The sequence below is a fragment of the Gouania willdenowi genome, chromosome 17 (assembly GCF_900634775.1).
Source record: "Gouania willdenowi chromosome 17, fGouWil2.1, whole genome shotgun sequence".
NCBI lineage: Eukaryota > Metazoa > Chordata > Actinopteri > Blenniiformes > Gobiesocidae > Gouania > Gouania willdenowi.
In genome coordinates this window covers 9,036,130-9,059,984 of record NC_041060.1, presented here as the reverse complement: position 1 = coordinate 9,059,984, position 23,855 = coordinate 9,036,130, and the positions used below count along the sequence as shown (strand labels likewise).

The 23,855-nt window shown below is 36.0% G+C and overlaps 1 protein-coding gene across 4 annotated transcripts in view; it reads right to left on the bottom strand.

Moving 5' to 3' along the window:
• astn1 (astrotactin 1) overlaps positions 1–23,855 on the bottom strand; it is a 385,350-nt gene that overhangs the window by 232,199 nt on the left and 129,296 nt on the right. For all 4 annotated transcript variants that reach the window (XM_028473730.1, XM_028473731.1, XM_028473732.1 and 1 more), the window contains 3 exons: positions 19,580–19,664; positions 14,385–14,459; positions 8,399–8,536 (listed from right to left, as the gene is read on the bottom strand). In XM_028473730.1, coding sequence (XP_028329531.1) covers positions 8,399–8,536; positions 14,385–14,459; positions 19,580–19,664 — 298 coding nt within the window. The remainder of the gene's footprint in view (positions 1–8,398; positions 8,537–14,384; positions 14,460–19,579; positions 19,665–23,855) is intronic.

Here is a 23,855-nt window from a genome sequence, read left to right as displayed (position 1 = left end):
ACAAGTATTTTCCTTTATTTGGCAAACTACAATATTTCATGTAAAAAATGTTTAGTTATATTCAGTTTTGATAGTTCAAGGATCAAATTTTCTGCATCTTTTTGTCAACTGATGCAAAGCTTTCTTCACCATTTTCCCCCTCCTCTACTTTTTCTCTGTTCATACACTTTGCTTCCACCTACCTTCTAAATATCTTTTCATTTGGCAGCTTTCTCCAAGCGTTAGGTAAATAACTCATTTTAGTCTGATCCATAATCTGACGAGTGCTCTCTTCTGCTTTTCCCAGGGGTCTCAGCGAAACACAGTTAACACACCGTCTTGGAGCTGTTGATTTACTCGGCTTTTTAACTGAGGTGCTCGATGTTGCTCGATGTTTGATAAACATTTGTCAACGTCTGGCTCCCTGGCAGACAGATAAACAAGAATGAGACCTGAGATTTCTATGTTGATTAGCTGGTTTTTATGGATGGAGAAATCAATGAAATATGATTTATTTTTATTATTTATATTCAAGCTTTAATTTGGGGTGACAAATTAAAGGTATCTTTATAATTATTCAGTTTATTATGCATTTATACCATGTTTTTACAATTTTCTCCTCATTTTCACTTGAAAAACAAAAGTTTCTAAACCAGTGGTATTAAATCAAATTCCTTTCCAATAGTCTCTCACCTCAAGTTGTTTTCTTATATTTTTTTAATATATATTTACTTTTCAGATAAGAAAATATACTATTTAATTTTATTAATATATACTTTTTGGTGCTTGGCGGAGGTTTGGGTTCTCTATGTGTTCTTTTTATAATATAATGTTTATGACAGGTCTACTTATTACTGTCCATGGAGAAGACAAAAGAGATTCACCCAGAAGATCATCCTGCTTTCCTTTTTACAAAATTACGTTACACAGTATAAAATACTTGAGTAAAGCCTTATTTACACTAATTCTAATTGTCAGCAAATTATCTTAATTGCTTAGTCATTATTAATGCACATGTTTACTCAGCATTATTGTATAATTGGCTCCTCTGATGGAATGTTAGCTACACAGTGTGAACACAATAAAAGCACATCTGTAAATGTCCATGTGTGACTTTACATGGCCTGTGCATGGGTTTCTGTGCAAAATCAAAGACAGTGTTTTTCAGCAGCAGCAGTTTTTTTAAATTGAAATGATTTTCAACACATGAATTAGTGCAGTTCATATTCACCAAGTTTTCAGTTTTAAAAAACAACTACTTCACTACTTGTTTTTCTCTAATATGTTAATTTAGAATCCTGACATTTCCCCATATTAAACTAAAGCACTCGGCTAGTATGGACTAAAATGGAATTTGATGTGAATTGTTTCCAGGTTTGGAAAATGATTGCACCTTTAGGACTACTTTCCTGTTTTGGTTTAAAAAGACCATTCAAGAGCAAGATTTTCCACTTGCTACACACCAATAACCAAGAAGGAAGAAGTAGTAGTAGTTTTCTTCCCGTTTTTGAGAATGTACTTTAAGGATGAAAGCTGTAGCTCCTACTGTGGACTAAATGGCTGCCGTTTTAAGGTTTGCTGTTGACGTCGTTGATGTGCACGGTTGAGTCCTGAAACCCACGGGCAGAGTTTACACAAAAACCTAACGTTTTTCTCACCTGGATTGTCGCTGACATTCTTTTAATCATACGGAGAGTGTTGCCAGATTTGGTGTTTTTCCCTGACATCAGTAGTTCCCAAACTTTTCACAGTCACATGCCCCTTCAGACCTTTAACCTAAAACCATGTACCCCCTGTTCCTGCACACTTGAAAAACCCATAATGTTATATACAATGTAGCCCTACAGTGAAATTTGTCCCTGAATTTTACCTATCCTGTTGAGAAGTAATATATAATAAAAAAAATGTATAATAATTTGTAAGGACAATAAAATTTCTAATTTTTATTCATCACTCGATTTAGTTAATTGGCCTACTGGCATTTTCAGTGAGAAAAAATCTCTTTACCCTGAAACTGTGAAATACAACTCAACTCAACTAATTCATAAAAACCAGTGGTGGGCCGTCAGGGCCAGCAAGGCCTTCTCTGCTGGCCTAAACATAATCAGAAAATAAATTTCATTTTAATATATTTTTTCATAAATATGTATTAAATTATTCCTTATAGTCTTTTCTCTTCATTTCATAGCTTTCCTCTTGGTTGCGCTGCTTCCAGGATTGTATATTTATCTTATAGCTTTCATCCAATCATATTTGAGCTGTCACGTGTTGCCAGGCTCCAAGAAATCTTCCCGAGGCCTTCAGAGTTAACAGTGGGGGCACCGGTACACTTAAATGAACTGAAACAGACAGACTGTGATAACCAATCAGATTTCGAGTTGGCGACATCAGGGCCAGCTAGCAGGTATCACGTTGAACGTGACACGTTCTGACATTCACGTCCTCTGATTGGATACGCACTAGTGAGAGGCAGCACTATGCAAAGTAGAGTGACGTTAACCAAATGGAAGCTGGTGTCCCGTTAGCGACTCGAACGAGCTAAAACGTTAATTTGCGTTCATTTCGCTGTTTTTTTCAACCCACAATGGCTGAAGAAGGAGAAGAGATTGATCTGGTCGCTGATATACATGCAACGCCATTTTCAAGACGGACCTTTCAAGAAAAACTTGATATTGTGAGGATAGGTCGTCCAACCCCCGCGCTAGCTAACCTGTCCCAGCCGGGAAAAGGGTTTGTGCGCAACTTTCAAAGCAGCAACTACGAGCGGTATCCCTGGCTGAGCCATTGAAGTCTTCTTGAGGAAAGAAAGGAGGATGGATTTTATGTTCAAATAAGCAGGGATAGTCAGTTTGGTGAGGACAAAGCTTTTTTTTTCTTCTTTTTTTTTTCTATATTTTTGTGATTTTATTTCGTAAGCCATGTCTTGATGGTCTGGCGGAGTGGTCTGCGCCGTGCCGCACCGGGCGCAGCCTGCGCTTTGCCATCGAGATAGAGCCCATAATGTGCCAGTACCTGGCGCACCTGTGACTTCAGTGAAGGGACTGAATTGTTTCACTTTAATCTATATCAAAGTGGACGTTCAAGGAGTAGGCTACACCATTTCACCACTGTCGGAAATGAATGAATGAAACTTCTTTACGGGTGTGACATTGTGCTGTTTAGTGGACTTTTGTAGACTAATTGCCTTTTATTTTTAAGTTGTGACAGTATCCAAGCGATCATATAACTTTTACTTTACTACTCTTAACTGTTAATACGGATGTATTGATTTTAAATGCTCCGTAAATAAAGTAGTTGTACTCGACTATGTTTGTTTCTGCATAAATGTACAGTATGGTTTCGAGAGACATGGCGTCATAATGATGGTATTAAGAGGTGGATTCATTCAGTGTAGGACATCACTGAAGGCCTAGGTGTGAAATGCATGGCACGCCACTGATAAAAACACCAGAAATGTCACTTTGCCAGTGTTTTTGGGGTGTTTTTGTAAGGCATCAGTTGGGGATTAGAACAACTGTTGGATGAAATTACAGTAAAGAAGATAGTCATGTCAGAGGTCTCTGAGCTGTATAAAGATCAGTTTTAAGTTAGTTGTGCCAAAGGAAATATGGATCTCAAACAGATGATTAGGGTGATCGTTGTGCATGAAGAAAGGCAAAAGTGTCTTCTACCTAAATTTCAAAGAACAATATATAGGTCGGTAGCTATTGCTGGGATCGACGTCTGAAATTTGATTATGCTCCAATTCAGTTTGGCCAATAGATATAAAAGCCATGCAAACAGACATACTGGAACCTAGTAAATAACAACTACAACATTAGTGAGAAGCGTGAGATTGAGAGGATGCACATATCTCTGCAATGTTTGGCTGAATTTCAGACTTAAATCTTTCTCCACGCAAAGTCTTGTTCTGTATTTTGTTTTCATGTTTGTCAATCTACTTTCACACAAGTACGTGGTGGCAAAGGGCAGCAAAGACTTGACAGCACGTTTGGCTAGCGCAAAGCAATGTAGCTCTTGTCATATTAGTGTAAACCAATTTGGAAACCTAAGCCCTACATAATTAAAGCCTGTTTACCGTATGTTTTAGCCAGGCTTTTGTCTGGAAGACTTGTTCACCCAAAATATAAAGAAGTTCATAAACGATCGTTCAACGGACGGCATCAATCCCAACACTGTCCACAGCAACAGGCACTCTGCAAAAAGAATATGGATTTTTCAACTAGAGTTTCAAAGTGACAGTTAATACTTGCTGAATAACTGAGAGTTTAAGCCAGCACAATCTAAGAAGGTCTAATGGTCGCAATTGCATTGAAAAGATTTATTGTGTAATCACACAATGAATCCCATGAATGTCTGACCTTTTCTTCAGTGGCATCCTAGCACTTATTTTATTTTCAAGTCAAAGTTCAACTCATGTCTTTACACTTTCATTCTCCTTTCACGTTCTCAGCTTGTAAATGCCCCAGAAAAATAAAGTCAGCAGAAAGTGAGGTTTACAAGTGTGACTGTGTGTATGCACAAACGTTCCATCACAATGAGCGCATCTCAAGGCTGTGTGTAACGCCACAAGACAGAATGTCATCCCATGAAAGATACAGTACGTCGTTTCTCGCTATAGCTCGATGAACCTTGTACAACATGTGCCTCATTTGTGTGCATTACACACAGCAACATTGACAGTAAGAGAAGACCATTCACACGTAGCCTGCCTTGCCCTCTAGTATAGGCTGGAATGGAATCCAGCACCCAACGACCCTGTTAGTGCTTTCCTATTTGTCTTGGAGGTTGACTCAACAAAAGAAAAATGAATGGGAGCTGAGGGGTACTTGATCTGTGGAGATTCTTTGAAAGCTGAGCCACAAAAATCTGTGTTTTCTCTCACTAACACTCAGCTTTCTCAGCTCATCACAACACTTGTGTATAAGGCAAAGTGGGTTTTAGGGTCTTAGTGGATAGTATGTCCGCCTCACAGCAAGAAGGTCCTGGGTTCAACCCCTGGGGTGTACACTTAGGTCCTTTCTGTGTGGAGTTTGAATGTTCTCCCCGTGCTCTCTCTCCGGCTTTCCTCCCATAATCCAAAAACATGACTGTTAGGTTGACTGGAGTCTCGAAATTGCCCGTAGGAGTGATTGTGGTTGTGTCTGTCTGTCTGTGTGTTGCCCTGCAATGGACTGGCGCCCTGTCGAGGGTGTACCCCCACATAACGCCCATTGAGAGCTGGAGATAGGCACCAGCAGACCCACGCGACCCTAAAAACAGGAACACGCGGGTCAGAAAACAAATGAATGGGTGGGTTTTAGGGTTAGGGAGCCCATACCACAGCTTTAATGGGGCCAAAAACAGAAAAGCCGACCCAGACAGAGCCCAACAGAACACAGCTCAAACCCATCCGTCCCGAATGAAGCTGATGTTTTTTTAACTCCGAAGGTGTTTCAACCCAACACTATTAACATCTGTGCGTGCATGTAGAATGACCAAGGCAAGTTTCTTTAATAACTGAAGCTTTTATTTACTAATGATAAATGGTGACATGACAACTTCTGCTATAAAGCATGTGGTTGGTAACACTGCTATATGTGAGAGCACACAGCTCCACAACGAGTCAAGCATCCATTTTCTGCATCTTTCTTGTGCTAATCAAAACACATCACCTGACCATTAATTTACAGCACACGTCCGAGCCTGGCCCGCGGTATAACGATCAAAATGAAATTCGTAACCCAAGTCCTGCCGGGCCCGGGTCGAGTTCGGGCCAAAGAATTCAAGCTCTAGCCTATGCGTCAATCGTGATGGCATTGGGTGTTGATTGCAACATGGGCCATAAGACTTCATAAATGACTGATAACAGCACACATTCTAATGAAACCCTTAGTAGCAATTCAGCTTCTGAGAACACAGTGAGGAGGTGCTAGTGTGCCAAGCTGAATAAGACCCTCCACCAACTTTAGCTTGTTGAGCACTTTGTAATGATGAATAAATGTCTTTATGAGCGTAAGGTCATCTCATTTATCGTATTTGACAAGGTTTTGTTGTTGTTAAACTGCAAGTAGGTGTGATAATTAAACAAAACGTCATTACATTATGGGGCAGGCAAAACATTTTTCCACTAATAGTGTAAAAATTAAATCAAATTAAAAGCCTTTTGGAGAACCTTGACATTTCTCCAAACTTTTTTTTTCCCCTTAACTTCATACATATATATATAAGGCAAAGAGTTAACATTTTCTATTACATTTTGGGCTCAGCACTTTTGTTACATTATTGACCAGTTATTACATTTTGAGTTTCATAGTTTTTTGTTTTTTTTTTTGTTTTTAATTTTAACATTTTTTTTATAACAATTCGGGTCTTACAATTTGGGTCAATGTAACATATCAGGCTCAAACAAAGTGTTATTTTGTTGGGGTTCATATGAATCAAAAGGTGAGAAGGAATTGACAAACCATGAACAAGTTAATGGCTAAATTAATTGAGCAGTACAGATTAACCATTCATTTATTCATCAACACACAGAGAAAACCTTTATTACGCTCAATAACATATAATATTAGAATTTCAGAAACTCAAATGAACCTAACCTACATGTTTTCAGATTGTGGGATTTACACCACAAATGATATTATTATTGGTAAAGTCTAAGAGTGCCTTACATTCTATTTGTAAAACTCACTAATGACTTTGAGACATATTTCTAAAAATAAGCAAGCTGAGATCTTCCACAGGGAAATAACTGCCATCTTCTATAGCAGTAAAGAGCACATTGTGCACATAGTTCACCAGCATTAAGTCAACACACCCTCTAAGGTGTTTCATTTGACAGTACTAATTTTAAAAAAGGTAGTTCACATGTCAGACATATATAGGCTTGAGAGGGGAAAAAAACCCCTTGCTGAATGCTTATGTGTTAATGAAAAGAAATGAGGCGGTGCTCATTTGAGCAAAACAAATTTTAGCAGACATAAATTTCACAGGGCAAATAACCTCTGGCTAATTAAGGCAGTGTCTGAGATGGTGTGCACGATAGCTTGTTGACAGGGCATGTCCAAGCGTTTTCTAAATGAGTGGTCCTTCACTTTTTCTTCTCGTTTTACCACCACAGTAGGTTTAAAAAGACACAAACTTAACCCTACAGTTTCTGAATCTGCTCTGTTACTTGCAGTTTATTCATTGGAAAGCAGTTGTGTGCATGTGCGTGTGTGTGCGCGTGTGCATGCTTGCATATATCTGTTTTTAGACAATGTTGTAGTTATTTTTCCATCTCCTTTTTTCAAAAGAATGCAGTCACTGCTGTTGTTCGTTTCCTCCAACCAAGAATGGTTGACCTCGTCATTCTTATTTTCGCACATAATTGTCTCAAGATAGAAACATGTAGCATTAATACTACAATTACATAGAAAAACACAATTTCCCTCAATTTCTTAAAAAAATAATAAATAATGCAGTTGTTATATAAAACACAAAACAAAAGTTAGGCACTTACAACTGATGATTAATGAAAGACATCTGCTGTAGAGCAACTATGACTGTTGAATAGCTAATTAGCTTCTTAATGACATACACAATAATGAAAAAACTTTTTTCCAAAACCGGTTTGTTTCTTGTGCAACTGCAGATGTTTTAGCACACACACTCCGTAATTGGTATATTAGTGATCGTCTGTTATCCTAATGTGTCTGATGAATTTTAAAGTTGGGGGATAATGCTTACAGTTTAGTCTAATTTAAAGACAACTCTTGATGGATAGATGAAGAAACTAGGTTTAAAATGACATCTGAGCACAGATCAAATAGATATCTGTTCACCAAACAATACGTGTGTGTTAAATAGGAGGTGTTTTTTTCCATACAAAAAGGAAAGAAATACTTTCCTTCTTGGCGGATGAAGCAAAAATAAATTAATCAATTAGGTGCTGAAAAACAAAAAAAAAACTGTTTTGAGCGCAGAATCAATTTATTAAATGTCAAGAAAGTTACTCTACACTTATCCACCTTTTCCATTGTCCTACCCTGACTCCCTCTTCCCTGTTCCTTTCCCCTTCGCCAAGGTGTAACACTGCCCTCTCTTTTAATATACTACTTTTAAATATTTATTTTTTTACCCATCCTTACAGGAGGGCTGGTGATGGTCACATCTATGCAATATAATAATTGTATTTATTTAATTGCAATAATAAAATATTGAACTACATGTCGTGTTGACCTTCAACAGCATGTGCAGACAAGGTGAAAAAAAAAGACTATTGTAAATAACTCAAGACAATAAAACAAATATATTGAATGGATGCCTGGTAATAGTGCAACAAAGAATATAACATAGCGTGTACCATCTTTACTGTGAATCTACAGGCGTTAAATACACATATACCTCCAACATCTGTCATGTTTACAGTGTAACGGAAAGGAAAAGTGTTTCTTACCTCACATCCACTGCATCCTCCATGACTGTCATGTCTGTCTTGCATTTGGCTGAAGGGTTGATGGCGAGCTCAGCAGGTGGAATGACAAAGCTTTTACTTAACGGCAGCCACATGCCTTCGCCTAAGGTATATGTGAATCTGCAGGAGGAAAAGGAAAGGACACAGCAAGTTGATAAAACTCATCGAGCATTGAAATATTATGACTTGAAACAATGCACTTGGCTTAGAAATACACATTTGGATTGTTTCAGGTAGCAGAACACTGATTTGGATCACTTGATTACTTTAATTACTTTAATTATTTTTGTTTAAAAGGAATTTAGGCACGGGATATTAAAAATGATTAATCACATTTATTTTTTAGATTATGTAACTTTTTATGGAACAGATAGGATTTTGTGTTATGATTGAAGGACATATTGAACTTGATTTTAATTCCCAGCGTCCCGTCATTTACAAAACCACAGGAATAATACTTTTGTAAAACTCAAACTGATAAATATATGTAACCATCCCTTGTCCTTTTTAGTGTGTTATTCAACTCTGCTCAACATACATGAGAGAGACCTTTTTCTAACCAAAACAACATAAAATACAACATGATTTAGTCAAAAACCCATCAAGTTGCAATTAAGAAAAATCAAAAATATGAATAGAAAATATATTGCACAAACAATAAGTCAGAAATAAGTATCCCAACAATTCCCCATTCTACTATTGACAAAATTACTGAATACTTAATATTCTGTTTGGTTTTCCCAGGCAAAAAAGCTTGATAAATATGTATAAATATAATATTTGATAAATATGGATTTGATATTTTCTTTAAACTAACTAGAAATGCATAAATAGTTCAAGAAAAATAAGGCAAGAAAAAGTCTCTAATATTTTTATTTAAAATATTGCTATTTATCTGTTTAAAATTGATAAAATAATAAAGGAAATTATTTGCATATACAATAAAACATTTTCAAGTTAAAGGCAAAAACTATTTTGATTATTATGCTATGCATTATTATAAAAAAAGAATATTACAAAATGCTTGTAAACTCAGTATAGCTTAGTGTACTGTCATGAAAGGTTAAATAAAAATAATAATAAAATTAATTATTATGGGAATAAAAACAATTAATATAAGGGTAAGATTAAACAAAACAAAAAAATAATAATAATTACATTTATTGCAAAGCTGTAAAGGAGAAAATCACAAAACGAGTTATTTGTGGGTTTGATGAACCCCATGTGGGACTCATTGGTCCTGCAACCGCAGACAGTCGAACATATCATCAAAGTAAACAAAAGTTGTGAAAAGGAGATTCACATAACCATATCCGTCACCAGAAAGAGGCCATAGAAATTTCAGGAATGTCCCTCATTCCACTTATCGTTAATGACTCCATTTAACCGTTTTCTGTCAACATTTTAAACACTGTTGTTTGCTAAAGCAACGTTTAAAGTAGATTTTAGGTGAATATCTGCAACAGATACCACAGCACAGATTCACAGGTCTAGAGAAACACATTCCTCAATGATTAATCAGGAAGTAATCGATTAACACAGGTGTCAATTATACTGTACAAGCCTAATTAAAAAAAGTTTTTTTTCAAAGAGCGAAGCGTGTATAAGAAACAGAGAATACAAAGTGTAAAGAGTCACTATTGGAACCGACTTCTTCACTCGGAGCGGAGGATCACTGAGAACTGTGTAACTCATACGCACGGTGCACTGCGTGCGCGTCGTGCAGCGACGAACCTTAAATCCGCTCTATTCTGAAGGGGCTCTGACTCTCGTGAAACAAAGCGTGTTCCAGCTTGTCGTCTGCAGGTGTTTGGACACCTTTGGGTGACGCAGCGGTGAATGTCGAGGTGTGTTTGTGTGTGAAACACACAAACACACCTCGACATCCTCATGATTTATGAGGATGGGCACTCAGTCAGCCCAGCAGCGCTATATAAAAGTAATGATTTTTATTTTATTTTTTCTCGTGCCGCCTCCTGAGATTGCCGCTCGGGGCGGCTGCCCATGTTGCCTATATCAAAAACCGCCTCTGGCTCCCCTTGTGCATTACAATCGATTTTAAGGTTCTTTTACTGATTTTTAAGTGTCTTAACAGTCTTGGGCCTTCTTATCTCACAGAACTGCTTTTACCCGTCCCGGGTCCTGAAGTCCTCTGGCACTGGCTTTCTAGTAATTCCTAAACCAGAACACACACTCACGGTGAGGCATCGTTTGCCGGAGCACCTCAGGGAAGCTGACAGTCTTAATGTTTTTAAGAGTAGACTCAAGGCACACTTGTGTAATTTAGCATGATTTATTTAATTAATAATTATCATAGTTTAGTTTATTTTTACCATTAGTTTTATCTTTTGATTATTTTTATTGTCCTTAATTATTTCTTTTCTCATCCAGTGTTTCCTCATGGAACCCTTTGGATGTCCGGGTCCAGACGGCTCCTGTGATGGTGTCTTTTTCTTATAAACCCCCTTAATTGCCCACATCACTCGTGATGTGGCTGGAGGCAAAAACAGGAAACACTGCTGTCTAAAGCATAAATATATATAAACACTAAATGACACAAGCGGGATTTGCCAGTGTAGTAGCTCAACGGCAGCCATCTTACCTCAGACAACTGACGTTCTGACATTCTGACGTGCTCTACGGTAGCTGTTGGAAGGTGAGTGATCAGCTTAAACAAAAACACCCTTAACTAGATGAAATACTAACAATTTACTAACGATTTGCCTTATTACAAACCTTACTGTACGTAGGTATGACATGTTGAAATCGCCGCTTGTCGTTTGAAAGTTGGTTGAAATTTGAGCAAGTTAGGGTTATTTAAATAGTACATGCACCATTGACATCGATGTAAAGAGCGGGGCCAGCTGTCTGAGGTAAGATGGCCGCCACGTTGCTACGTCGCTCCCCATTCTCTAACAGCGTGGGTAAGTCAACTAATGTTTTTTTTTTTAATATATATATATATATATATATATGGTGGTTTGCCTCCAGGCTAAGCCCCACCCAAAAAAATATGTCACAATGTTTACAAACAATCAAAGGGTCTATTGTAGCCTCTGTAACCATGCGTGTGTCAGTGTCACCATTGTGTCTTTATTTTGATCCTGTGTGCCGTTTTGTGTATGTTTCACTGTTTTTTTTTTTTTTTTTGGGGGGGGGGGGGTGTTGTTCCTTGTTTTTTTGAACTATGTAAAGCACTTTGAGCTGCATTTTCTTTGTCTGAAAAGTGCTTTATAAATATATTATTATTAATAATAATAATAATAATAACAAAAACAATAACAACAATAACAATAATAATAAATTTAAAAAAATTAATACATACATAAATATTAGAAAATAAAATGTAAATAAAATAAATAAATGTATATTTATTTTTAAAGCAAGAAGGATTAAAGTAAGCCTATTTTCAACACAGAATTTTTTTGCTAACTTTATTTCTTACTTACACAGGTAAAGAGCGGTGAACTCTCGGACTAAAACTCTATTACTTTAACATGTAAATGATTAAACCGCTATAGAGGATCCGAGTAATTAATAACACCCATGCTAAAGCCCTCTGTACCAAACTCAACGTGCAACAGTAAAACGCAGAGCTTGATGAAGTTGTTAGAAACCCATTAAAACAGTAAATTCTCCAGTATTGCGACTGGGGCGGCCCTCGGTGCAGCAGCAGCTCTTGTGGGGCTCTATGCCGCTGAAATTCCCTGTGATGCACAGTGACGTAAAACGGTGACCACAGGACAAATTAGCAGCCACTTAATGAGCACTGCTTTATAATGGACAACCAGGGAGTTGTGTGCGCTGCTGATGACTTATTAGGCTCACCCAAAGAGAAAGTGGCACTGGAAACACTAAGAGTTCCGTGAGAAAACAGTTACTGAGTGCAAAACATGTTTGCCGTAACTTGGAGGGGCCTTCTTTGGCAGTTAATACAGTACGACGTGCCAACGCTGACTCTCTGTATTTATCTCCTTCAACACAAGAAGAATTATGCACATCCTTTGCTCGCTCTGTGTCTTTTACCCTCTATAACTCAGCCATTTAATGGCCTCATTTACTTGTGCATTTTATGGCTCTTTCCACTTAAGCAAACATGATGATTATTTACATGGCTCTGTGAGTGCTCACTGATTCTTTACACTGTCTGACTGGTAAAAAATGATGACATTTCGACTAGAATAGATGTTCACGTGGAAGTGTGAAGTGTAAGGACAAGTAGGCAGCACAGGGGAGAAAATAAGAGCCACAGAAAAAAAACACAGCAGTGTATCAAAGCAGTTCCTTGAGAAATGAGTATATGATGCAAGTCCTTTCCATCTGCCGCTAACAAACAGGCAGGGTTTACAGCCACGAGGGAGCATGAACTCTGTGGGTTTCTCACGTACACAAGCTAAAGCTCAGGCTTGTTGTCTGCTGCTGAAGTATCATCATTAAGAGAGTGGGACAGAAGCATGAATGCAAACTTTTTTTACTGGGTAAAATGTGACAAAAGGTATTCGCCACAAAAATGTATTTTCAATCTTAATTTTTGTAAGTCCTTTTTAGGTGCAATGTTTAGCTCCTATGGTGAGATTTTTTTTTCTTCTGGAATTAGGAACTAATAATAGACGACTGAATAAAAGCCAAAATGTCAATCTGCATATGAATGCAAAAGAAGTATGTTTGATTTTCAAAAGTTTAGACATCACACACACTCTACTGGAACTCTGTTAGCATTCTTCTGTAATGGCTTTACCATGCAGTGCTACAGAACCTGAGAAAGCTTCTCCCTTTTTGAAGGTCTCCTGTTTTTGGGTTTAGTTATTAAATTGTCTTTCAATGAAGATATTCCTATATTATTATTAAAGCCAGGTTACTTCCTGTTATTTCTACGCCCTCCTTCACCTAAAATCATCCATAATGTTCATTCAAACATATTTTTTAACCTTGTCTGCATCCTGTCGAAGGTCAACACTATATGTAGTGTTCGCATTTAAATAAATCAATTTATTTTATTGCATAATAGTAACTTAGTGCAGGGCGAGCCCAAACACCTCGCTCCAATTTGATGACGTGTTCCCACTTTGATGACGAATTTGATGCGGCACTGAGCTGGAGAAGCCGCGCCTCCAGGAAGCTCTCTGCCATGATTGACATGTAAACAGACACCGTTAGGGGAGGAGGAAGTCAGTGTCACGTCTATAGACACGCCCACTCATGAATATACACAAGTAGGCCGTAAATAAGCCTGTGTAGAGTTGCTCAGAAAGTGACTTTTCAGAGGCTAAAACTGTGGAAAACAGGTGAGTTTGGGAAAATAAACCTCAAATAATGTTTTTGGGGTTCTTAGAACAAATGGAGATGGGTGAAAAATAACATGACATGGGACCTTTAAAAAAAATTATGTAACTATTCTTCTTCCCAACTCATGAAATAACTTTTTGAACAGTAATAAAGGAAAAAAGCCCCACAAAAAATATTTTTTGGTTATGTATATAGCTTCTGAAGAAAACGTGCTGATATTGATTTTTAAACATGTTCGTCTCATTTTAATTTTGCACTAGTTGATTTTATGTATTTATGAATTCATTCATTCATTCATTATTGTTTATGTAGTAGCTGTCTTTACACAGACAATGTTGAACAAATGTAATTTCAAAATAAAATTACCCCTTGCACACAATACTACTTTGTACACTTTTGGTAATTGTTGTTGTTGTCTTAAAAATGTAACTGAACAGTTTACATGTTTCAAAAGCAGGAAAGTCCTTCCATAGCATGAACTCCTTCAGGAAAATGGGACAGCTTGCAAGAAATAGAAGTTTTAGTTTCTGTCTTATTTTGTTGCACATTCATAACTTATATTCTGAGTTTCCAAAGCTCTTACTTCCCCAATAATATTAAGGGACATTTACTATATAAGCTATTGTAAAAGAATTCTTGAAGTGATTCTATGACAACACAAACAAAACTGGGTTCTCCTCACCTGAAAATGCGATCAGAGGGTTGTTCTCCCATTACCAGATCAAATCCACGTTGAAAGATGGTGTAAGGCCAGGGACTGGTATTAAAAATAAAAAAAGAAGAGAAAAAGACAAGACATTGACACTGTTAACATCCAAACTAGCCAACAGTTCTTTAATTACAGCTCAAGTTTCACTTTGCCTGATGCATGGCTTCCAAAAAAAAAATCCAACTCATCTAAAAATGTTTTTTTTTTTTTTTTTTTGCAGTGAGTGACTTTTAGTGGGACATTGGTTTCGTGTAGTCACTGGAGGAGGGAAAAACAGAAGGTGACAGGATGAGACGGAGTGAGAAAAAGAGACGGAGTGTAGGAGGCACCAAGACGAAAGTTGATGGAGAGAACAGACGATGGAAAGAGAGGGGAATCGGCTTAGTGCGAGGGAAGGGAACATGGAGTGGACAAGACGGATGCCGAAAGGCACGGACAGGGAGAAGAGGGCAAATGATGGAGATTAATAGAGAGTGGCAGGTCGAGGACTAAAAAGTCTGCAAAGTGTGAGCAGAAGCAGGCGAAGTGACAGCGACCCTATGTCTTTCAGAGAGAACTCCAGCTTCTGCTACTGTAAGCACTAAGAACATTGAAGAAGATTCCATGCTACGAGCTGCAGTCATTAAACATTTATGTCACGCCAAGGTTTCAATTGTGTTTCACAGTGAGATACGAGGGAGGGGGGGAAGAGAAGATGATAGAGACGTGCAAAAAACAACCTGTAACATGAACTGTAAGTATGTAATCTATATGTTGAATGTGTAATGTTGCTATTGTGAAATACTGTCACAAAATGAATTACAACAAAGTCATCTCAGTGCACTTAACAAAATATAAATATAAGTCCATAGTAAAAAAGAAAGAACCCAACAAGATCCACATGAACAAGCATTTAATGACATTGGGAAGAAAAACATGGTGTCAAGCCAATCACTGTCCCCTTTGTCTGGTGAAGAAACAAGAAATCACTTGAAGAATGAAGTAAAAAAAAAAACCACTTCTACACATCTGTCTACGGCAGTGATTCTCAAACTTGTTTGGCTCAAGTACCCCTTTCTCTTTTTCTCCTGAATCCAAGTACCCCCTTTGTCCGACTACAACATTTTGCTGAAAAACTGTTAAAAAACAACAATAGAGCATAATGATGAAATGAACGAGTGATAATACACATTTTAAACAATCTCAATTTGTAAATAAGGGAAAATAAACTGTATTTAGTGCAGTGGTTCCAAACCTTTTTTGGATTGTGACCCCATTTTGATATCAAAAATTTTTGGCAACCCCAAAGACATTTTATTTGTTTTTTTTATCATGTTTGAGCTCATATATATATATATATATAATTTTTTTTTTACTGCATTTTAGTTAAAATACATTATTATTTCCCAAAATGAAAGTACATAAATAGTTGTTTAAGATTTGTGTTTTAATAATAATAATAATAATAATAATAATAATAATAATAATAATAATAAAAACATTTTAAAAATTAATTTAAATTTTTCAGAAATTTCAGGTGACCCCACATGGGGTTTCGACCCCAAGGTTGAAAAACACTGATCTAGTGGCTCCTGAATAGATTTAATTCTATAATTTCCTGTCATCTCACCAAGACTGACACTTTTTGTTAATTTTCCACTCTCTTTCAAGTACCCCCTGTAGTGCCATTATGTACCCCCATTTTAGAAACACAGCATTAAAACATCCAAATCGGTCTGCAGGGGAAAGTAAAAATGACTGAAAAACTGTGTATACGATCAAATGTTGTGGATATTTCAGTAGTGATACAAAGAGATGTAAAATATCTGGCAAATTTCCACAAGAACTTAAGCTCAGGAATTTTGGCAATATTCAAACAATTGAAACCTTTCATGGGAATAATTCATTGGAATGAAAATGAAATTGGATATAATGCAGTGATTTAAAATTACTCCCAAACATAAATATTGGCATTCATGCAAATATAATACGCTTTAACAAAAAAAAAAAAAAAAAAAAACATGCATTTTTACTCTTTAATTGTTGAAAATAAACAATTTTTTCCTAAATCCTGCTCAATCCTCAAATAATTTGACAAGATTTTACCATTTTAAATAAATATAGTCACTGCCTGTCACCTATTGCTTGGATATTGTCTGTCTTATATACACTATATACTTTTATCATTTATACAGGGAAATGCAAAGTAGCACTGATGTTGGAATAGTTCAATTCTCCAACTCTGTGGCCCACTTGGCATCAAACTTATCCGTATTTGGCCGCTGAAATTAGTTTGACACCACTGCATTAGAAAATATAAAGCATATTAGTGGAAAACAAAGCAGGAAATCAATTTAAAAACACCACAAATGATGCCCTAGAAACAATAAAATGAAAGACACAGGAAGACATTTACATTTTTAATGAATAATTGAATATGTAACCAGAAAGTTTAATATTACTTTTTGTTTTTTTGTGTAGAGGAAATAAAACACAATTAAATAGAAACCCATGCTGTTAATGTAAAACAAGTAAATAAAAAAAACTGATGAATGTAATTTATGTTAATGTCGATGGTCTCTAGTCCATCAACACTAATGTTAACCACAAAAACAAGAAAAAAACAAAGAACACAGGTTGCAGTAGAATATAGAAAGCATATTACTGGAAAACAAAGTAGGAAATCAATTAAAAAACACCACAAACGATGCCCTAGTAACATAAAATAATAATAAAAACGCTTAGACATTATAATGTTTTAATGAATGACTGGAAATGTAACCAGACAGTTTACAATTACACAGATATGGGTTTTTTTTAGTGGAGAAAATAAAACAGAAAAACACCAGGAAATCTGTGCTCTAAATGTAAAACAATTGAATTAAAACTGATGAATCTAATTTATGTTGATGTCGACACACAAAGTCCATCAACACAAATGTTAACGCATGAAAACCAAAAAGACTAGAGTAGAAAAACCAAAGAAAACAGAAGATTAGAAGATTGAAAGCATATTTTTCTCTTCAAGATAGTAAAGAAAGACAAAAATGTGGGGAAAACGGGGGCGGAAAGAAAAAGAAACAAGGAAAAAAAAGGAGGAGAAGAAGAAAAAGGAAGTGGAAACAAAGCAGGAAATCAATGAAAACCCGACAAAAGCCTTTTACATTTTTTTAATGAATGATTGTAAATGAAACCAGACAGTTTAATATTACACAGTTTGTTTTTTTTTTAGTGAAGGAAATAAAACACATAGTACTACACCAGGAAACCTGTGCAGTGTATGTAAAACAAGTGAATAAAAAACGGATTATTCTAATTTATGCTTAAATCCGCACGAGGCTCACATTACATTGCAGCTTTGTAATTACTATGTAAGTTAAAGAGCAGAAGGAAACATTAGCTTTGATTAGATGCTGTAGTTAACACAAAGATGAGCTCATTCAGACCCACCAGTGCTTATACTGGTCCAATAAACATTACGGCACAATGTGGGCTTCCTGTACCCAAAGAACCACAGGAAAGGATCATAAAAATACACACAGTTAATAAAGTTATTTCTAGATTACTGTAGTTAGTAAGCACTGGCTTTTTGTTGCTTCCGTTGGACATTAGCCTCTCCACACGCCCTCAGAGGTCACCCAGAGGTCAGCACAGTGACAGCAGTGTGAGCCAAATGCCAAGGACTTTTAAAACAAGCAGATGTAAACCACGTTTCACATTCATGCGACCTCCTACGTATGGGCCTGAATCAGCAGATTCTGGAGCCAAAATGGCTTTGTGACCACGGATGTAAAAAACAAGACAAAGAAACTGCTAATTAGTGAAGGCCCCAGTCTGTGCTTTTATTTTGTAAAGACAGTCGGAATGCCACTATACAGCATCTTCATTCTACACTATATTACTAAAACAATTATACACATAACACGGTCTACATTGTCTAAGGTGTTGAAAATGGGTACCTGGGTAATGATAAAGAACAATCATCCTTTTTAGACTCTTTGCTGGATCATTAAAACAGATGTCTTAGGAATCTATAAGCTCTTTTTATGATAAAACTGATAATAAATCATTTAAGATGTCTTGGGAATCTATAAGCACTTTATGATAAAACTGATGATAAATCATTTAATGTCGATGTCCTTTATTTATCATTGAGGCACAGTAGCCTGTCACTGCCTACATACTGTCCAAGGGGCTACGAGGCAAGGTACACCTTCAAACCTTCATTCAGAAACGCATTTTCTCCATTCAACCAAATAGTCAAAGTTTAGGTTTTTATTTATTTATTTATTTACATTTTACTCTAAATTATTTAATTTATCAGAATCAGCTTCTTTACTAGGTAGAAAACTACTTCACCTGTTGTAATTATCTTCGACAAAGAAAAACACTGTGTAATGTAATCTTTAAATATCACATTTCTAAATTCACATAACCCAGAGCAGAAATGTGATTGTCTGGTCTAAGGGGCCACATTATCAACATTAATATCAGCATTTAGAATACTAACCAATCCGAACATTAATACAAGAAAGAAAAATGGGGTTTGTGGATTGTTGTAGTCATTTTTTAATATTCTCTGCGTTATTTATGATGTTTTTTGGGGGGTTTTGGAGTCAATTTGCTTATTTAAGTTTTGAGTTTGTGTGTTTTGGAGTCATTTTTGTGTACTTTTGCTGTATGTTTGTATATTTCTCTGTTACTTTTCTGTATTTTTGTAGTCTTGTGTGGGTTTTTGTGCGTTTTTGTTGTCATTTTGTACAATTACTTTGGGGGATGCACAAAATTAGACAATGTTGTCTATTTCTGACCTAGAGAATATTCAACTTATATTATAGAATAGTATTTTACTTATTTCATAGTTTAAAACCACGAAAAACTGTTTTATCATCTCTTTTTAATTATGCTGCGAGATACATATTAAAAAAATCATAAAAAAGAATAGAGTATATAAGGAAAGTAGTAATTGCACAGTGATAATAGACCACGAAACATGTATTTAAAAAAAAAAATAATAACAGTGCAAAACAGTTATTGCTAGTGCAAGGTGCTCATTTACCTTTTATGTATTATTTTTCTAAATACCGATTACTGCCTATAACAGTTGTTCTTGTTCTAAGTAGTGGCTTTCTTGTTGATTCATTGCTCTGGTGGTCAGAACACAGTGAAAAGTGCCTAATAAAACTCACCCCTGATTGGGACCCCACTCACTACGGATACACAGGTGCTTGTGGACCGGGTCCCTCATGTAGCCGTCAAGGCAGAGGCATTCTCCTGTAAACAAAAGGGCAACAAATTCAATAAAAAGGTCATTAGGCATTTGTTTGTTTCTTTCTTTCCCCCAATTGTTAGATAACTTTTGCTCATCTCAACTTTTACTAATTTAATAAAAGTACTAACCTAGTTGTAGAAGTTTGTATCTCCTCGTTCACTAAATGCTCATAAATCTTGTGTCCAAGCAAGTGTTAGAGCTCAGTTTGTGCATTAATAAAGTGTCTATTTTTGTTTGCTTGGCAGGTCTAAAAAAAACATTTTAAAATGTAAAAAAAACATTTCTGCTTTATCTGCTTATAGAAAAAGTGCTCTATAAAAAGGTTTGATATGACTTAACCACTTAAACAAATACATTTTATTTTGTGAGCTTATATATTATATACCAGTGATTCTCAACTGGTGGGACCTGTACTGGCTGGGTTGTGGACAGCTGATAAGAAATAAATACTTAACGGGTTTCATGTTTGACTTGCTTTTACTTTTGGAAAAAAAATTATTTTGACAGGCATGCTGTGAAACGCATGTTGCACAGGAAAATATATAAATTTATGTGTAAAAACAATGATAAATGTGCGTTCTCAACTGCTATTTTATGATCACTTCTGATGAACTATGGCCGGGACCGCGGAACATCTCCGAGCCACATAGCACGTAACCGAGAATTCAGTGAAATGACTCGGTTCCACCGAGTGTGACGATATCTCGATACGGCGATATATCGCAATATTTTTTTTCGCAAGATCGATTGTCGATATGCTCATGCTAAGTATAGATTTTTTTTTTAAACCTTTTCTGCTTTTTCACTAAAATGTGCAGGTAGGTCTTCACATTAATTTTGTCACTGTTTGTTGAAGGAACCAATATATTGTTTACTGGAATATTGCACTATAATGGTGTCACTGGTAAGAAAGACCCTATTTTTTGTTTACAGAAAGCACTATTGGAGATACTTATTCGTTTAAATTGATATGTTGACACTTATTTACAGAAATGTTCATAGGACACTTTTTCAATTTATTGTCTTTCAGAGATATAAAATAAACATTTTATTTTTTCACTTAATCTTTTTTTTTTCTTGTTACATCATAGATTATCGTAGATTGATTTCTGACCAATATATCGATAACCGCCGCATTGTCATATCGTGAGATAATCGTTATCGTGAGCTTTGTATCGCATATCATATCGTGAGGTACCCAGAGGTTCCCACCGCTATTAAATTGTGCGACATAAAATTGTAATCTACGTTGAATTACCTATGAAACGATATATCACATGACCATCTTCCAATAAATTTGGAAATTACCGAAAATGGGGGGTGGGCACCTGGGCCCCATATCCTATTTAAAAAAAAGGCTCAGAGTGTCTGATCATTTTCATTCAGAGAGTGTTCATACCAAACTGCATTCCGATCTAACGTGAACTAACGGAGGAGTAGCCCCCAGGGTCCCCCTGGCGCCCCCATGACACGTACGGGATAATGGGCCCCATTTATATATTGGTATGTGCCAATGATTCGGTACCACCAATCGCAAATAAATGAGCCCCCTGGGCTCCAAATTAAAAATTGAGCGTCACTGCGTACACATACATAGATTATACCTACCAAATTTCAGCCCGATTCATTCACAAATAACAGAGGAGTAGCGATTTTAACTAGCGTACACAAGAAGAAAAAGAAAGTTTTGAGTCCGGTAGCCCGGTCTAAAAGACTAAATTGTGGTTGGTTGAATTAAAAAAAAAAAAAAAGGGGTCACAATTTAATGATCTCTGGTACATTATTGATACTTAAATGTACTACAGCTTTAGTAAAGATTGCAACACAAAAATGTAGAACCTTCCCAACAGAAGGAATGTAGGACTTTTATTAGGTTTTTCTCCCAATTCATTGCATATGTCAACTGGTTCTCATAAAAGAAAACATCTTTTCACTCTCCAAACATTACAAACCTGGAGTACATAATACTAACCCAGGAGCATCCACCATAGCACAACAAAAACACACCTAACTGTTCAATGGCCGACCTGTGGGACTAGAACAATGTCAATTGTCTTCAGCGTGATGATAAGTGTAGCCTGTTAACAAAGGAACGGTGAAGCAGAAGCTTTTTGTTCTGCTGTCAGCTCTCATGGGACCCATCGACCTTGGCTTTGCTCTCTATGATTGATGGGGTCTCACCTCTGGTTTAGAGGGTTACTCAGGGGTAACATGTACGACATGCCCTCCTCGTGCTCAAATGGAAGCACGAATCACACAAAGGTCTTAGTTCTTATCCACCATTGTTCGTGGATAAGGTCAGCTGTTAGTACCTGCCATCTCATTATGATATTTTATTCAACATGGATTTGGTCAGCTTTATTATTTGTGAGATGAAACCATTTAAAACTTGTTTTTGTGCATGGTTAAGATCCGACAATAAGCTTACCTATTTTAATATTACATTTAGTCCCATTAACAATCAATGCTGAACCAAAGGACTGGTCAGTGAACTGAACAGAAAAATGCACTTTTAGCATTATTTGAACAATCCTGTGTAATAAAGAAAAGTTGTCTGCCCTCATTTGGTTACATTACTTCTTATTGTTTATGTAAATGCTCTGCTTGTGTAGCATATAGTAATACATTATTTATGCATTTAATTTTGTTTGAACATCATCTGGAGAAGAATACTGTGACATATAAGTATATATATATTATAGCAAAAGCTTATGTTTTCCTACTTCTGTTAATGCTGCTATCCATGATAAGATTTTACCAGATCAAATCCAGGTTAGAGTTCCTTTTGTCAAAAGAACTAAAATTGCTCCAAAATACAGTATTCTGAAAGAGGGCGAGAATTTTAATGGATGTTGGAATTTTGCAGCCCTAACCTTAACTTAAGTCAGGGGTGACAAACTAATTTTAGTTCAGAGACCAAATACACACTAATTTGATCTCAAGTGGGCCGTAGATTTTAGGCAAGAAACAGAGAAATTTCTACATTAATGTGCCCTAGTTTGCACTTTTAAGTATAAATTACACGTAAAGTATATGAGACCGACAATATCAAAGCATTAAGTGACCTTAAACTTAAATTTGCTTACATTTCCTTGATATTATAAATACTTTTTATTTAATTTAGTAGAATATTTAGAGAAAATTTGTAAGATTTTGATGTTAAAAAAAAACAAAACAAAAAAAAAAAAAAAAACATCAATTTGAGATGAAAAAAAATGACCGCCATCATTATGTGATATAAGCATGTTGAAATTGTAAATTTGTATCCGTGTGTGTTTGGAGGGGCTGATATATCTAAAACTGAATACTTTTGTAATTAACACAAATATACATGTTTTTTCCTGTAATTTTGACTTTCTCCTGCAGGCCGAATTAGATTAGGGGGCGAGGGGGCACAAGAATAACCTTACTGAACCTTGAGTATCAAAAACAGAACATTTTAGAGCTTTATTACTGTTTTAAGACATGAGATTGCAAATTTTATTTTTTTATACATTTCTATTATTTATTTAAGTTTATAATTTTTCAAAAAAGGTGACACTTTTTTTTCACATTTTTGCCATGGCAGGAGCAGCCCTGAGAGTTTCTCATTATTTAAAGGGTTGTGCAGTAACATCATTTTAATATCACAATAATAAACAAATATTCTCACCCTAAAACTACCTAAAAACGTCACTCTCATCATATGAAGCCTTTCTATAAATATATTGTGTAATTTTAGTGGCTCTGACAAAAAAAGCTATTACGTAAACCCATAGTGTAGATCAATTGCGGCTTAAAAGTCTGTTTTTATCTCCACTGTGCATTGTGGGATGTGAAGTCCCATAAACAGATACATAGAAGTGTTTTTAAGGTACTTTCTAAAGGTTTTATGCCAGACAAAAATGACAGTACTTCACTTGACAGCATTTTTGTTGTAGTTTTTTCCCCGTTATTCCCCTGTGATTACAGAATGAGGTAAAAACACTGCTAAACAGTGCAAATTTTGACCCATCTTTTTTTCTTTTTGGAGTAAATGATGTTTGATTTATTAAACTATGAGGCATACACCATCATTTTATCTAATTATCTCATATCTAATAATAAACACACCCACAAACCGGACAATTCACTCCAACCTCTTGTGCAATAATAAAAATGTCATCACCACCTGAGCTTATTTGTATTTGTATTTTTAATTTGCACTGCAATAA